Below are 17,104 nucleotides of genomic sequence, written 5' to 3'. Positions count from 1 at the left end.
TATACAAGATTAAGTCTTATTGTGAAGTGTTACCATAAAGACATGTCAAATATGAACAAGAACTATAATGTTATCTCGATGATGTGCAGGCGTACGAAGAGGAGGAACTTCTTCGGCTGGTGTATTATGGAGGCGTGGATCCCTCTCTACGCAAAGAGGTCTGGCCGTTTCTCTTAGGCCACTATCACTTCACCATGAGCCTCGACGAACGCAAAGAGGTGAGCGAACGTGACTCGTAGCAGCATAACCGTGCTATAGGGCTGTCAAATTTCTTTGTTAAATATTAGCAAAATTCGAATTATTTTTTAATTCTAAATTCTTAATTTTAAGAGAAAAAAAGTGCTCTATTGTCTCCTATGCACACAAGAGGGCCCAAGCGAGCACAATAGGCAAATATAAACCAAATCAAGCATCGCATCTTTTATTGTTAAGTGCAGGTATCGAAACAAAATGTTCGATACCGATACCTTGACTTCGATACCAGTTCCTGAACGATACCTTTTTCGATACCAATATTATGCAACCAATTTTATCAATATAGTATTACCTACATTTTTATTTTATTTTTCAGTTGTTGACTTTTTCAGACTCATATTTTGAGTATGTAAAAAAGCACCAATGCTAACGTTTTCTGTTTCCTAATCATTTAACAACACGTTTTCTTTACTTCAATGAGCTCATTGTTTCTGCCTTATCTTAATGCATTGTTTAACAATGAAATTGAATGAAAATTAATTGAAATGCATTACACTGACACCTCTGATAACAAATCACTCAAAATTGTAATTTAGAAACATGCATTTTCTGTAAAGCTGCTTTGAAACGATATGTATTGTGAAAAATGCTGTACAAATAAAAGTGAATTAAATTAAATATAGGCAACTGGGGGGTGGGATATATTATATATATTATATATATATATACACTTTGGATTATTTCCACATATTTTCTATCCATCTGGGTTGGGACGCTTACACGCACGCACACACTCTACGTCTACAAGCCACGCCTCTGAGCAGCCGCGTAAACTAGTGTTTTCCGCCACAGCCTATCATGCTGCGTGCTTATTGTTTCACTGACGTTGACTAGATTAACCACTTAGGTACCGAAATTTGGTACCGAAAAACAAGACATGTACCGAGGCAATTCGGTCGGTACCTAAAAAAGTACCGAACTCGGTACCCAGCCCTACTTTTGAAACATTTGTTCTTAAATACAATATAATTTCCTTAATGTGCATGCAATGAAAATTAGTTTACAATAGTGCATAAAACTGTGTTCGTGCATCTAACCTGAGAAAACGCGCTTCAACAGAAGCATAATCAACTATATGAGCAAAAAAGAAAACTGGCATTCAGAAATGCACTTCTACTCACTACATCGACATATTGTTCGTGGAAAACACCAGACGCTCATCTTGATGTGCACAACTGACAGGGTTTTCATCAGCAAGAAGCCTTTTCCCGACACTTTTCAAATTAGCAACCCAGCCGCAGCACTATAGACTGGATAAGCTAACAAAAACACACCGCGTCAGTTACGCTATCATCATGTCATGCGCCTTTTGACACATCAAAAATTCAAATGCATGGTTTTTGCATTCAGATGTGCAGTTTATTATATAAATTTGACAAATATTTAAATTCGAATTTTTATTTGACAGCCCTACCGGCTAATAATCTTGAATCAGAATAACTTCATCTTGCAGCATCTCTTCTCTGATGATGTGGGCGGGGCAATCTGTCACTCAAATGAGATCAGCCAATAGCAAACCACAACCATCCAATCAAATTCCCTGCAGTTTTGTTTTTAAATCGAATTTTATTTGACAGCCCTATTATACTCTCTCTAGGTGGACGAGCAGATTCGGGCATGTTACGAGCAGACCATGAGCGAGTGGTTGGGATGTGAAGCCATTGTGCGCCAGCGAGAGAAGGAACAACACGCCGTCGCTCTGGCCAAATGCGCGTCGGGCGCTAACGTGGACTGCGGATTACGCCAGGACTCCACCATCAGCACGGATGTAAATGTTTACGCTTGAATCACCTACGCATAACAGATGCACAGTGATGTTTGCATGCAGATTTATTGTGTTTCTCTTTCCAGTCATCTCAGAGCAGCGGCTCCGATAAACAGAGTCACGCTGGATCACACAGCGACTCCAACAGCAGCACTCGGGTGAGACGGCATCGCACTGAAGGGGTGTAACAATATATCGTGTCACAATATATCGCAATACAAAAATGCTACAATATGCATCATAGATACTGGATCTGTATTGTACAGAGCCTCTAAAGGAACGTGGTGGTGGGAAAAAAATTAGGATGGGAGAAATTTTTATCCCCAAATCTTTTGCATTCCCCCAAGAAACTTCCCTCGGCTTCCTAGGTTATTCGAACTACCCGGATCAATATTCAATATTCGATCAAATAACGTTGTGCCAAACATTCAAATGGGCAGTTTGGGCGGCCATACCGGGCGAGATCGGTCATAAATATTGCGGCTTTCTATTTGGAGTGACGTAGGTGGTCTAACTGTCGATATTCTGAATAATCAGCTAACTGTCGATATTCTGAATAATCGGCTATCGGTCGATATTCTGAATAATCAGCTAACCGTCGATATTCTGAATAATCGGCTATCGGTCGATATCATTCTTTATAATCGTCTATCAGCATTGGCGGGGAAATTTAATATCAGTGAATTTCTATGTGTTATTGTTTTGTCTTTCTGCCGTGCTGGTTTTGGCTTTTCTGATTTTGCTTGTCTATTTTGACCATCCTCAGGTGTTTGGCTCTGTCGATGAGGTCGACCCGATTGAATCTGAGCCCAAACCAAAAGACGAGAAGCCACAGCCCAAAATCCCAAACGGCACTCTCCCGAATTGCACTAGTTCTCCAGACTCCGGTCACCCGTCGTCTCGTAACTTCTCTGTGACTTCAGCCCTCTCAGACGGCTCTCCGAGCACAGAGGAGGCGTCCACACAAGAGCCCAAAACCACAACTCAAGACCCTTCATCACAAAATCAGACTGACCTGGAGAAGCCGGCCACTGAGGATCCACCAGAAAACAGCTCGACTACTCGGGATACGGTCAAAGATGCTGTAGTTTCACAAACAGAGAGTGTCCGTTCAGAAAGCGAGTCAGTAAAGCCTCTTGAAAGTGAGACTTCTGAAACATCCGGGACTGAAATGCATCAGGAAATCGATTCAGAGAAAGATAAAGACACGACTACAGAAAACACAGAAGTTAAATTACAACCCAGTGCAAGAAAATCTGAAGAAAATGAAAATAAATGTGAACTTGGTTCTGTTGAAGAAATGACAAAATCATCAGAGTCAAAGGAGGTTGAGATTGAAGTCGATTCAGTAAAAGATAAAGACACGACTAAAGAAAACACAGAAGATAAAATGCAAACCAGTGCAAGAAAATCTGAAGAAAATGAAAATAAATGTGAACTTGGTTCTGTTGAAGAAATGACAAAATCCTCAGAGTCAAAGGAGGTTGAGATTGAAGCATGTTTAACGTCTGAAGATGAAAACTCAAAATCAAAGGCCGATAAAGACACAGATTTAAAAGGCCAGGATGACACAAAACCAACAGATCAAGAAATGAATCAAACTGATGAATGTTCACAGAATGTGACCGAAACCATCAGCACACCGCAAACAATCAACTGGGACTCTGATCACACTATTAACAGATTATTAATCAAACAAATCACCGAATCCGAGTCGGAAAGCTGCGGTCCCGTCACTTCCCAATCAAAACAATCCCCAGACATGTCTGACGACTCGCCGTCGGCTCTGGAAATGGAGGAGATCGCTTCATCCGTGGTTTACATGTCCTCAGAGACGCACATATCCCGGACACCTCTGACGCTGGCTCGTCCGATGGGAACGCCTGCGCTGGAGCTCTGCATGGAGCCGGGCGTCAACACCACACCCGAGGGAACCGACTCCGCGCTCTCCGACGAGGAACCCGAGATCGACAACTTATTCCCCAAGCCAGACTCTCTCGCGGTCACGGGGGACAAGATCGACATCGCATCTCCAGTGTCGTCCATCGGGACAACATACTCGGTACGTCACCTAAAACATTCCCAGTTTAAACTTTACAGGGGCCTACACCATGAAGCCGGTTTAGGTGGCTAGCCAGGTACGTTTCAGTTTAGTTTGCGCCAACCCTGGGTTTTAGGCACCATGAAAGTGGTTTGGCTTTTAGCAGTGTTCATCGCCATAGTAACTTGCGCTCCACGGCTAACCTGGTCCGGGACAGGTAGGGTGACCACCCGTACTGCACAGCATTTTCACCTCTTGTGAAACGTCGAGCGTCGCATATTGAGGAAATGTCCCGCATTTTCATCAGTCTATTAGTTTTTAATATCATATTAAGAAAACGTGCATGCGTTTTTTTGCCTTTTTAAGAAAGCATTCTACTTATTACTTTTGCTGCGTAGTTTGCAGCTCTTCGTCATAAGTACAAATACAACAGCTGTGTTTTAGCTATACACTATCCAATGGTTGAAAAGAAAGGAGTAAACACGATCACTTGTTGGTTGTGACAGCTGTCGATCAAAATGTGGACCGGTGATTCGTTTCATATATGTTCCCTGTCGGAAAACAAATAGATAATTAGGTAAATTAAAATTTTAATTTAACGGAATTTTTCTGTTGTTGTTTAACCTGCAGTGGTTGTTTTAATTTACATCCTTTCTAAAAATATGAACGTTTTTGGTTTTGGTTAATATATAAGACTATCTAATTTCATGTTGTTTTATATTTTATTTGTTCATTGTTTATTTTGTTGGATTTTTGTTGGACTTGGTCAGAACGGTTTCTAAAATATGTATATACATGATTCCTGCTGCCTTTGGGCTCAGTGATGCTGAATTTAAATGACTTTTTTTTTTTTGGAAGAGAGTAAAGAACAAATCATTTTTATCAGCTGAAAGGCAGAATATAAATGTTTTTATCAAGTTAGATAGACATTATATAACAGTTTTAGTGTTGGTAACATGTCCCACACAAATTTATAATTGTCCCACATATGGTTTGTTTGATGGTGGTCACCCTAGGGACAGGTTATGTTCCAGGTAAGAGGTTGCAAAACTTGGACCAATCAGCTGTGAGCAAAGTGACACATGTCTGACTCCGCCTGTTTACACTCCAAATTAAAAGTCACTACACAGCAAATTATTTTTAAAGACAAAATCTTCTGGCTTTTAGTAATACTTATTTAGAATAATAAATTTGTATGATTTAGAAATTTTTATGTAATTATTATACCCTTAAACAATTTCTCATGTACAATTTCAGTTCATCAATTATTATTACTTAGATTTTAAAAGAATAAGTATATAAAGATATAAATACGCTTTAGAATCAATAAATGAAGCTATAAAACGACTACTTTTACTTGCACTGATATAGCAAGACCTTTTCTTTTAGTTTTTTCTTTTATTTCCTTCTTGCTGTGTAAATTTGTTTAAAATCTTAATGTTGTAATACTTTTATTTAATAAGTGAATTGCGCTGCTTCTCTTGCAGGAAATGCATTTCAATGAGTTTTGAATGAGTTTCAGTCTTTCTCAGCATTTGATTGGCTGTTTGCGACTGATGTCACACCTAAACTCCTAATCTCAGGATCAAAGCCTGAGTTGACAGAGAATGTTGATGATTAGCATCATGATACCAACAAAGCCTGGTTGGATTAGTTTGGTTTTGTCAAGTCGAAACTAAGCCTGCAAACCTGAGTTTGTTCAACTACCATCAAGGTCCAGGCCCCAGGATCGTTCGGGGGTGGGGGATGCTTGGTCTTCCCTAAAACATGATTTTAGTTTAGTTCATGACATCCATTGTTTTTTGTTTTTGGTTTACTGTCTATTTGTATTTGTATGTTTACCATTTTGTTTGTTTACTGTGTTTGTCTTTGTATGTTTGGGTTTTTTTTACTGTGTTTTTGTCTTTGTATGTTTGGGTTTTTTTACTGTGTTTTGGGGTTTGTTACTGTGGGTTTTTTTGACTTTGCATTTTTCTATTTGTTCATTGTACTTTTGTCTGCATTTGTGTTTGTCTTTGTTTTTTAATTTTTACTTTTTGCATGTTTGTTTGTTTACTGTGTTTTTTTGGGCTTTGTATTTTTTATTTGTTCACTGTTTTTGTCTTTGTAATTTTTTGTTTGTTGACTGTTTTTGGCTTTTTAAATATTTGTTTACTTTTTTGCATGTTTGTGTTTGTGCTTTGTATGTTCACTGTTTTTGTCTTTGTATTTTTGTGTTTGTTTATGATGTTTTTTTGCTTTGTATGTTTGTTCGTTTACTGTGTTTGTCTTTGTAATTTTGTGTTTGTTGACTGTTTTTTGGCTTTGTTTTTTAATATTTGTTTACTTTTTTGCATGTTTGTGCTTTGTATGTTTACTGTTATTGTGTTTGATACTTTTTTCTTTTTGCTTTATATGTTTGTTTACTGTGCTTTTGTCTGTAATTTTGTGTTTGTTGACTGATTTTCGGCTTTTTTTTTTACATTTGTGTACTTTTTGCATGTTTGCGTTTACTGTTTTTGTTTACTGTGTTTTTTTGCTTTGCATTTTTCTATTTGTTTCTATTTGTTTGTAATTTGTGTTTGTTGACTTTTTTGCATGTTTGTTTACTGTGTTTTTTGGCCTATGTATTTTTGTGTTTGTTTACTGTTCTTTTGCATTCTTTGCATGTTTCTTTTTATGTTTGGCAAACTCAAAAACAGCATCATGAAAGTAGCTCATCTGGCTTGTATACTATATTTCAAGTCTTCTGACGCCATATGATGCTTTATGCAAAAATTAACTAAATTTGTTTCTGTTCCAACACAATTTAAAACTTCTTTTGTGCTACAATAAAGAAAGGAAGTAATTTTTGGTTGAACTGTTCCACTATTAATGTGCGATCTTCAAAGACATTTGTTCTTCTCGTTTCTTTAACAGCAGGAGCTGGTAGACCTGTACACACTCAATCTACATCGCATTGACAAAGACGTCCAGCGATGTGACAGAAACTATTGGTATTTTACCCCCATAAACCTGGAGAAACTGCGTAACATTATGTGCAGGTAAAATATAAAGCTGATTCATTTTTTTTTAAATATTTTAATGTATATCATTCAAAAGTTTGGGATCGAAGTCAATTGAAACAAGTATTATCTGCTCACTAAAGCTGCATTTATAAAAAAAAATTAAAAACAACATTTTTCTATGTGAATATATTGTAAAATGTAATTTATTCCTGTGATCAAAGCTGAATTTTCAGCATCATTACTCCAGTCTTCGGGGTCACATGATCCTTCAGAAATCACTCTAATATGATGATTTGATGCTCAAGAAAAATTTATGATTATTATCAGTGTTGAAGTTGTGCTGCTTCAGATTAATATGGAAACCAAGATAAAAAAAATGTGCAGGATTCTCTGATGAATAGAAACTTAAATAATATATATATATATTAACATTGCTACCAAAAAATGCCTGTCACTTTATCAATTTATTGCATTCGTATCGCTAAATAAATTTGTAATTTCTTGGAAAAAAAACTTTTGAATGGTAAGAAATAAATCTGCAGCATTATACTTATTTACTTCCCATCTGAAATCAAATGAGAATGTTGTCATGTATTTGTGTCCTAAGTTATGTGTGGCAGCACCTTGACATTGGATACGTCCAGGGAATGTGTGACTTACTAGCGCCCCTGCTGGTCATCCTGGATGATGGTACAATAACCTTATTTACCTTACCCTATTTACTCCAGTGACCCATATGTTCCCTTTAATTATAAAAATGAATATTTTTCCCTTTGAAATCTGATTTGACATATATAACTTGTTAGGAAACGTATATATTGTGTTATATTTCACAATATGTATCATAATATAATAAGCATAGGATGTTTTTTAGGCACTATGATTTTAAATATATAAATAACTTTTAAATGTAGTAAAATTATTGACTGGGGGATTTTAACTAACGCAATGTGACCATTATATTACCAATGAAAATTATTTCTGAATCGTCTGGTTTAAATTTAGAGGCCATGGCTTTCAGCTGCTTCACTGAGCTCATGAAACGAATGAACCAGAACTTCCCTCATGGAGGAGCCATGGACACACACTTTGCCAACATGCGTTCCCTCATCCAGGTTTCACCCACAATCACACGCACTTATTTGAAACGCACGTTTCTGATAGTGTTTTAGTGAGTGTGTGTGTGTTTCGGTTTCATGATTCTGTCAAACCTCCGATCCTCAGATCCTGGACTCGGAGCTCTTTGAGCTGATGCAGCAGAACGGAGACTACACACACTTCTACTTCTGCTACCGCTGGTTCCTCCTGGACTTCAAGAGAGGTGAGCGCATCGACGCCACACTGCGAAAACAAAATGAACACTAAGAATTTTGTTTAAGCCTAATAAATGTTAAAGTTTATATCTTTCAATTTTAGTGACAGAACCACTGTAATTAATGTTTAAAATGGGGTCATTTTAATCCAGACATCAATGGCGTATTGATCATTATAGGTGTTATCAATCATTTAGTTGTTTGAGTTGAGAAATACACATTTGAGCATTATCCCTAATCTGTGTGTGCATTTTGCTTTAGAACCAACCAAGTTCACTCATGAAACCAGTTGTTTATATATCGCAATCGTAATATTGACCTCAATAATCGCAATATGACATTTTTCCCCAAATCGTGCAGCCCCATTCGTAATAAGTAAATGTTAAATCCTAAATAAATATACTACAATACCCATTTTAAGGCGAGACACTACAGGCAAAACCACAAATCTTTGGGATATTTTGTGCCCATAACTTTCAGACTAGTGGAAAGCAAACATACAAAATACACTTAAGTTTTTATTATATTGCATTTTATTGATTTGCGTCTAGATTTCAATAATAATAATCATGTATTTAAAGAGTTTTTTTTCTCCCCTTCAGGATCACATACACACACACGAAACTTTACAGATTTATTCCTGTATATATTCTGAAGGTTTTTTACTGAGGGGTTTGATTATGTATCATTTGCCTGATTTTATTACTAAAAACAATGTAAAAAAAAAAATTCTGCCGTACCTTTACATTTTTTTAATAAGTAAATAAGTTTTTTCTCCACTTCAGCAACACTTACACACACACACAAAACTTAAGTTTTATTCCTATACTATCGAGCCAATATTCTGATTGTTTTGACTGAGGGTTTGGTCATATATCATTTGCCTGATTTTATTTATTTATAATTAATTCATAAAAACGGGGTGAAAATGTATTTTTTTTCTGGCTGTTGATAGTATTTTTCGATTTATAGAGAGATGAAAAGAAAAATCCCAACCCCCCCTGGAAAAAACCTTTAACTCAAAATAAAATTTGCACATTTGTAATTCATTTTGGTGCCACTAGTGCTGCAAAACTTCCCATTTAAAGAAAACGGATGCACTTAAAGTGAGTGAATCCTTTTTTTTTTACCTTTTTTTTAAGAAATGGTGTATGATGACGTGTTCTCTGTGTGGGAGACCATCTGGGCCGCCCGTTACGCCTCCTCCGAGCACTTTGTGCTCTTCATCGCGCTGGCATTGGTCGAGCTGTACCGAGACATTATCCTGGAGAACAACATGGATTTCACAGACATCATCAAGTTCTTTAACGGTGAGCTGACTATTAAACATTTATCAAACCCAGTGATGCAAAATCCCACAATAGCTGTATTCTTCCACCTATTTTTATGCAAATTTTGGGTTAAAACGGCAGGATGGAAATGCCAAGATGCATAACTTCTAAAAATGCGTATAAAAAAATGTATTGATAATTTTTTAATCCAAAAGGAAGATATACACATACACTACGATTGAAACACAGTTATCGAATAAATGCCTCGGATGTGGGGACTTTGCGATCAGAGGATGTGATTGGATAACTGGAGTAACCAGCAGACCAATCGCATCGCAGCATCTCAAATGTTGGTTTGATCATTCTGAAATGCCTCAGCCAAAGTCTGTCATCTGAATGAAGCGTCTCGCACAATTGACCATTCGCAAACACCAGCATACGAACACAAGATGACATGACGTCACTATTAAGGATGAACTATTTTGTTGCCTTGATCTGCAATATCGTGTGCACAATTTTTGAATTGAGGGAACAAATTAGTAAATTGTGCACACAATGTACTTTTTTTTTCTTGCATGTCATGAGCAGGTCATTTATGATGTATAAAAAATTAGGGCTGTAATCTACCAGTCGACTAGTCGATTTATTGGTCGATATCTTCTGACTCGACCAAAATTCTGATTGGTCGATTTTTTGCTGCATTAATTTCATCAGGTGGAAAGCACTAACTGTTAATGGGGGTATTTTCAGAGCACCCCTGTTTCACAGGTGACAGCCTGTCTTCAGAAAACCCCCTTGTTTTCACTTAGCCATTAGCCATTAGTTTTCATTAGCCCAACCCAACGCCTAAACCCAACGCCTGCCTAAACCCAGTGCCTAAACCCAACGCCTGCCTAAACCCAGTGCCTAAACCCAATGCCTACCTAAACCCAATGCCTAAACCCAATGCTTAAACCCAACGCCTGCCTAAACCCAGTGCCTAAACCCAATGCCTACCTAAACCCAATGCCTAAACCCAATGCCTAAACCCAATGCCTACCTAAACCCAATGCCTAAACCCAATGCTTAAACCCAACGCCTGCCTAAACCCAGTGCCTAAACCCAGTGCCTAAACCCAATGCCTAAACCCAGTGCCTAAACCCAACGCCTGCCTAAACCCAATGCCTAAACCCAATGCCTACCTAAACCCAGTGCCTAAACCCAACGCCTGCCTAAACCCAATGCCTAAACACAACGCCTGCCTAAACCCAATGCCTAAACCCCATGCCTAAACCCAACGCCTGCCTAAACCCAATGCCTACCTAAACCCAATGCCTAAACCCAATGCCTAAACCCAACGCCTGCCTAAACCCAGTGCCTAAACCCAATGCCTACCTAAACCCATTGCCTAAACCCAATGCCTAAACCCAACGCCTGCCTAAACCCAGTGCCTAAACCCAATGCCTACCTAAACCCAGTGCCTAAACCCAGTGCCTAAACCCAACGCCTAAACCCAACGCCTGCCTAAACCCAGGGCCTAAACCCAAAAACTATTGTCTAAATTGCATATTCCTCAACAGTTCTTGTGCTGATATCTCTAGTTGACAACATGCTACTATTTTCGGAAGGCTAGCTATACTATTGTACAGTTGCACGCGATGCAACGCTGTCAGAGCCGACAGACTCGAGTGTGTCATGTCAGTGCAAAATAATTAGGTCAAAAACGATTTTATATACGGCAAATAGCCTACTAGTTTTGATGTAGTCACAGGTAGTTAAACACATGGGATCTTTATTGCGATATTCCAATTTTGTGTGTATGTTAAACTCCCAACTTTGGATTGGAACATATCTAACGCCATGCTGTCGATCATTATGTCTTCATATAGAAATGGCTGAACATCATGATGTCCCGAAGCTGCTGGTCATGGCCCGAGACCTGGTGCACAAGGTCCAGATCCTGATTGAGAACAAGTGAACAACTTCCTTCTCATTCTGCCTACCATTATCCATCTTTTTGGCCATTATGAGAAAACCAAACCCTCAGCTACAGTAAATGCCATACCAGTGTTTTCATCTGCCCTGATTTTATCAATATAAAGAGTATAAATATTGAAATAGGAAGGTGTGGCGGGATATATCAGTGTTTTTTTTTTAAAATACTCAATAGCCCATATGAATGGAAAAAAATTTAGTGTAAGCTGAAAAACTTTTGAATGGCCTATACATAAAGTTTATTTAGTCAGATTAGCACTAACATATCATTGGACTCAAAGCTAAAGACATAAACTACAATATATTTTGATTTTATGGGGTCTGTAAAAGTAAATATGACTTGAATATATCAGAGATTAAGATAGATATTATTTAAAAAGAAAAAAAATGTAGGATGATACTTGGAGAATAGTTTTATACAAACTAGTGGATATAAACAAATGGCTACTGAAATATATCAATATGATTATGAATGGCAGTGATGTGTGACTCGATGACTCAGATTTTCCAAAAGCACAAAGTATTAAAAAACGATGCTGTATATTTATTTATTTTTTAAATATGTGAAAATTAGACACTCATTATTGCAGAGATGTTTAGCGTACTTCACACATCACGACACGATATTTGCACGGAAAAATTGACGGCACCTTCTGTCAGGTTTATGGGGATGAACGTGAATTATTGTCATTTTCAGCAGGGTGAAAATCAGCTCATATTTGACCTCTAAATACAAAGAAAAAATAAAAATAAATTAAATTTGCATTCTACATTTAGGAGCATTAGGATTATTGTATATTTGCAACAAAAAAAATAGTAAATCATTATTGTAATACATTGTTATTTAAATTAGCAAAAAGGCTGTATGATCTTGATGTAGAAATCTAAATCATAATTCTTTATATAGTCACATTACAGTAATGAAAAAGAAATTATACAGGGATGCACCGATATGAAAAATTTGGCCGATACCGATAATTCTTTATACTTGAAAGCCGATAACCGATATATTTGCCGATAAATCTAAATCCAAAGTTTTATATCAGCCTGATTACCAAAATAAAAGTCTCACCATTAAATCCATGTCCCAATCACACAATTATGACATTCTCATTATAATTTTATGTAGACTTGCGCTGCACATGTTGCACTAAACTATATTTTCCTTTTTTTAAGTATATATTCCAATCATATTTTAATCCATTTAAACCCATCATGTTGAACAGTGTACATCTGAAGTGTCTCAGCTGAAGGAAATAATACATTATTTATCGGCCAAATTTTCCCATCGGAAAGAAATTATAACATTAAAAATTAACAATTAACAAATTAACAAATTAACAATTAACCGGATATGATAGCCGATATATCATGCATCCCTAAAATTATACCATAAACACAAAGCAAAAAACTAATAAATTAAATATGCATTCTTTCAAGAGCATTAAGATTTTTGCCTATTTACGAAACTATAGTAAATCATTAATTTAATCTTTTTATTTTTTATTTTGAGCAAGCCAAAAATGCTGATCTAAATCATAAATGTATATTGCAGTAATTTATTTTGACAGTAAAATGGTCTTAAAAATAGGCTGAATTTGTTTTATGCAAAAAAAAAACAAAAAAAACATATATATTTATTTTGATTTTGGGGTAAAATGTGATCAACGTTCACTCATTTAGCATTCTTCACTCATTCTTCGTCACTCAGATAATCAGTTGTGCTGCTACACAATGACAAGCCTCACTCAGTGAACCAACTTTACTGTAAAAACAACAGATATTTTCATTTATATTGATCTTTTTGCCTTAAGTTTCTCTGTTCAGGGACGTGAGTGGTGGGCGCTTGTCATGAAGTTCATGTTTATCTGAGACACTATATGCCATATAGATGTGTGTGTACAGATGTGCTCAACTACCAGCAGCCAAACTTTTTGTAAGGTGTCCCAAACTTTTAACACTTGTTAGATTTGATGTGATTGTAGTAACCTGCTAAAACACGTGTAATCCAGAGCGATTGGATGAAGTGCCAGTGTCATCAACACTAATTCCCCTCCATCATATGCTCTCTTTATCATCCATCTCTGTATGCATTACCATTTAATGCCCTGTAACATTAGCTTACATTGAATGACGCTGTATGTAGCTCACGAAATAACAATATCTACAAATGTTGGACGTGTGAATTGTAAAAACTTCAACTGATCAATGTATTTGGCTCACAGCCTCAGTGACACGAACTACAGACAACATTAGACACTAAAAGATTTGTTGAAATTGTATTGGAAACCTATATATTTTTATTGTACTCTGTGAAACTATATCGTATATTGTCAGAACGGCGTGCTGCATATGATATAATCTGTATTATAATATTTAATAAATGTATGTGTTGACTGTTTTCCTGATGGATCATTTTTAACGCGGGTGGGAAAATATAAACATACATAAGTGCCTTTTGTACAGACAATATTAGAAACACTTACAATATACAACATGATGAAATGATGAGCATGATACAAATGAAATACTAAAGCAATACATCACAACAAAAAAAATTATCAACCATTTTTCTGAAGAATGAAATGGTTCTACTTTTTCAGTAAATATTGACCTTCAACATGCACTTCCCCACTTTTATTAAATATTTTTCTATTTTATTTATTTATTTTTCAGAAGAATTAAATTGTTCTACTTCAGTATATATTTACCTTCAGCACTTTCCTATTTGTAATAACTATATTATTTATTTTTTTATTTTTCAGAAGAATTAAATTGTTATATTTCTTCAGTAAACACTGACCGTTAGCACTTTCCTATTTTAATTAACTATATTCCATTTTACTTGTTTTTTTTTCTGATTAATTAAATTGTTCTACTTCCAGTAAATATTTACGTTCAGTATTTTAAATTACCCATTTTTAATAACATTATTATTATTATTTGTTTTGTATTTTTCTGTCTTCAGTAAATATGGACCTTCAGCAATTTCATATTTTATTAACTATTTTGAAGTTTTAAAAGATGACTCATTCTGTTATTGATTAGCAGGAAAAAAAAGTGTAAAACTCCAATATTTAATATGTAATATTTCATCATATTATATATATATATATATATATATATATATATATATTTTTTTTTTTTTTTCTCCAAACATTAAATCAACTGTCTTTTTTTTATAGTTCTTTAAACTGTGTTTTATATTTTGGTGTAGTTTCAAATTCATTATATGATTGCAAATCAACATTTTAATGCAGCTGCCTAGCATTTTTTTTTAAATAAATATTTATTAAATCTTAATGATACAAACAGTAAGACACACAAATAGAGTTATTAATACAGAAAACATAATATTAGAAAAGAACAGAGCAAATATTAAACACATTAAAGATAGAGCATAACTGAATGGTTTTAGTAGCCTTCTTATTTTTTTGACTCATAGATGGATTTGATGTACTGTTCCGCCTCCTTACCAAAAGCAATAAAGGAAGGTTTAGAATTACTAAATTTGGCTTAGTGAACATGATATTTCCCTAAAATGATCGATAGATTTTTTTTTTTTTTTTTTTTTTTTTTTTTAACTTTGTCAACATGGAGACCAAACAGCACACAATCAGCGATAAGCAAGTTTAACAGTACTTGTATCGGAACAGATCTTTCCAGAAACCGATGGTGTAGGGACATTGACAGATAGGTGTGCCATTGTTTCTGGACATACTCCACACAACAGTTAACACATGTCAAGCTTATTAAATCAACCGAGTCTCTTTTTTTTAATTTTTATTTTATTTTTATTAACAACCACAAGAAATACAAAGAACAGAGCAAACACCAGAGGGGAAAAAGAAAGGAAAAAATTAACAATAGTACAAATAATGCAAGAGAGGATAATCACATACATAAAGGAGATACAAACAATGGCACTTTAAAATAATAAAATGTTACACAATTTTAAAAGGGGATTTTAAAGAAAGCACAACAAGACAATGTTTTACTAGCTTTGGAATTCTCAGAAGTTGAAAGCATTTGGAGGTATTGCTGAAATTCGATAAGAATGACTTTCAATAATGGCTTATGATTGGAGAATTTACACTTATGAATATGAAATTTTGCTAGAAGGAGTAATAAATTTATAAAGTAAGATACTTTCTCAAAAATTTTCTACATATTAATAAAACCAAAAAAAACATACTTCCAATATAAAGAAAAATGAGGGCATACAAAAATCAATAATATACCTACAAAAGCTCTTCCAAAACAATTTGGTATAATTACACTCCCAAAATAAGTGTACAGTAGTTTGAAATCAACGTCTCGTTTTGTACTTGAAGACTTTTATTACGCGGGGCTGGAATGACGTCATCGCCGCGCGCCACCACGTGGTATCGTTCGGCAAAGTCAAGAGAGATTGCGGAATAAACAGCGAGATCTCCTCTGACAGACGACATTGAACCCGTGAAGCGTGTCGTCTCACTGGGATAAGAAGATGAACAGTGTCGGCGAGGGCTGCACGGAGCTCAAGCGCGAGTATGATCAGTGTTTTAACCGCTGGTTTGCCGAGAAATTCCTAAAAGGAGACCGCAGCGCAGATCCATGCAGCGAGTTATTCCACAAATACCACACGTGTGTTCAGGTACATATACGTGCATGTGAACAGTTATGTATGTGATTGTAAATCAGCCCTCGGAAGTGAGAAAACACTTGCGACTGTGTCTCAAAACCTAGTGAGCTTCCTGTAAATCAGCTGTCAATCACTGATGCTCTGGTGTGTGTGTGTTTACAGAAAGCCATCAAGGAGAAGGACATCCCTATAGAAGGTGTGGAGTTTATGGGCCCAAACAGAGAGAAACCAGACAGCTGATGGCCTGATGTTCACATGAACGCGTTTTATTCTTTGCTTTACATGAACGAGGACAGATCGTGTTGCATCATCAGACACAAAGACTGCATCGCTGACTCTGATGGACACGTGTGTTTGACACTGTACATTGCTTGTTCAATTATTAAATAGGGATTATTTGAGCTGTCACTGAGGCTTTTTAAACATGCAAGGAAATGCATTAAAATGAAACCAGTTGTGTTTGGTCTGCAGACTGTCTTTAATGTGCCTCAGAAAATGGTTGTTAAATGCATGTGCATTATTTTGTAACTTAAATTATTATTTTAAACGCAAGCCAACAATTATTTCACTTCTGTCTTTAAGGCCATTTTGTTTTAGGAGGGGGGGAAGTGTAATTGTATTTAAATAATTAAAGAATATACATTGACTTCTTCAGGTAGTGATGCATCATGGGAGAAACGAAGCGTTGATTCAAGGAAAAAAGTATTCACTGCGTCAAAGCTTTTGAAACTGTAAATTCAACGAAAACATGAATGGAAGCACGTATTACAAACTAATTGCAATTTTTTAATCAAAGTGTAATTATTAATAGCGTTAAATATACAAAGTCTGTATAATGTGTTGTTTTATTACTGTAGTCTTGTTTTTGGTTTAT

The 17,104-nt window shown here is 35.9% G+C and overlaps 2 protein-coding genes across 2 annotated transcripts in view; both read left to right on the top strand.

Moving 5' to 3' along the window:
* Positions 1 to 14,007, top strand: part of sgsm1b (small G protein signaling modulator 1b) — a 39,235-nt gene extending 25,228 nt beyond the window's left edge. The window contains exons 16-25 of the mRNA XM_039676423.2: positions 90 to 218; positions 1,853 to 2,023; positions 2,107 to 2,178; positions 2,787 to 4,082; positions 6,960 to 7,084; positions 7,656 to 7,738; positions 8,054 to 8,163; positions 8,273 to 8,369; positions 9,504 to 9,671; positions 11,501 to 14,007. Of these exons, the coding sequence (XP_039532357.2) occupies positions 90 to 218; positions 1,853 to 2,023; positions 2,107 to 2,178; positions 2,787 to 4,082; positions 6,960 to 7,084; positions 7,656 to 7,738; positions 8,054 to 8,163; positions 8,273 to 8,369; positions 9,504 to 9,671; positions 11,501 to 11,589 (2,340 nt within the window). The 3' untranslated portion in view covers positions 11,590 to 14,007. The remainder of the gene's footprint in view (positions 1 to 89; positions 219 to 1,852; positions 2,024 to 2,106; positions 2,179 to 2,786; positions 4,083 to 6,959; positions 7,085 to 7,655; positions 7,739 to 8,053; positions 8,164 to 8,272; positions 8,370 to 9,503; positions 9,672 to 11,500) is intronic.
* Positions 14,008 to 15,971: 1,964 nt separating this feature from the next.
* triap1 (TP53 regulated inhibitor of apoptosis 1) lies at positions 15,972 to 16,876 on the top strand. Its single transcript, XM_039676425.2, has 2 exons — positions 15,972 to 16,242; positions 16,393 to 16,876. The coding sequence occupies exons 1-2, from the start codon at positions 16,096 to 16,098 to the stop codon at positions 16,468 to 16,470; spliced, it is 225 nt and encodes a 74-aa protein (XP_039532359.1). The 5' UTR covers positions 15,972 to 16,095; the 3' UTR covers positions 16,471 to 16,876.
* Positions 16,877 to 17,104: the final 228 nt, after the last annotated feature.

Source organism: Pimephales promelas, chromosome 23 (assembly GCF_988280905.1).
Source record: "Pimephales promelas chromosome 23, fPimPro1.hap1.1, whole genome shotgun sequence".
Lineage (NCBI taxonomy): Eukaryota > Metazoa > Chordata > Actinopteri > Cypriniformes > Leuciscidae > Pimephales > Pimephales promelas.
Note: the sequence above shows the minus strand (reverse complement) of the source record. Positions and strands in the feature narration are given on the sequence as shown.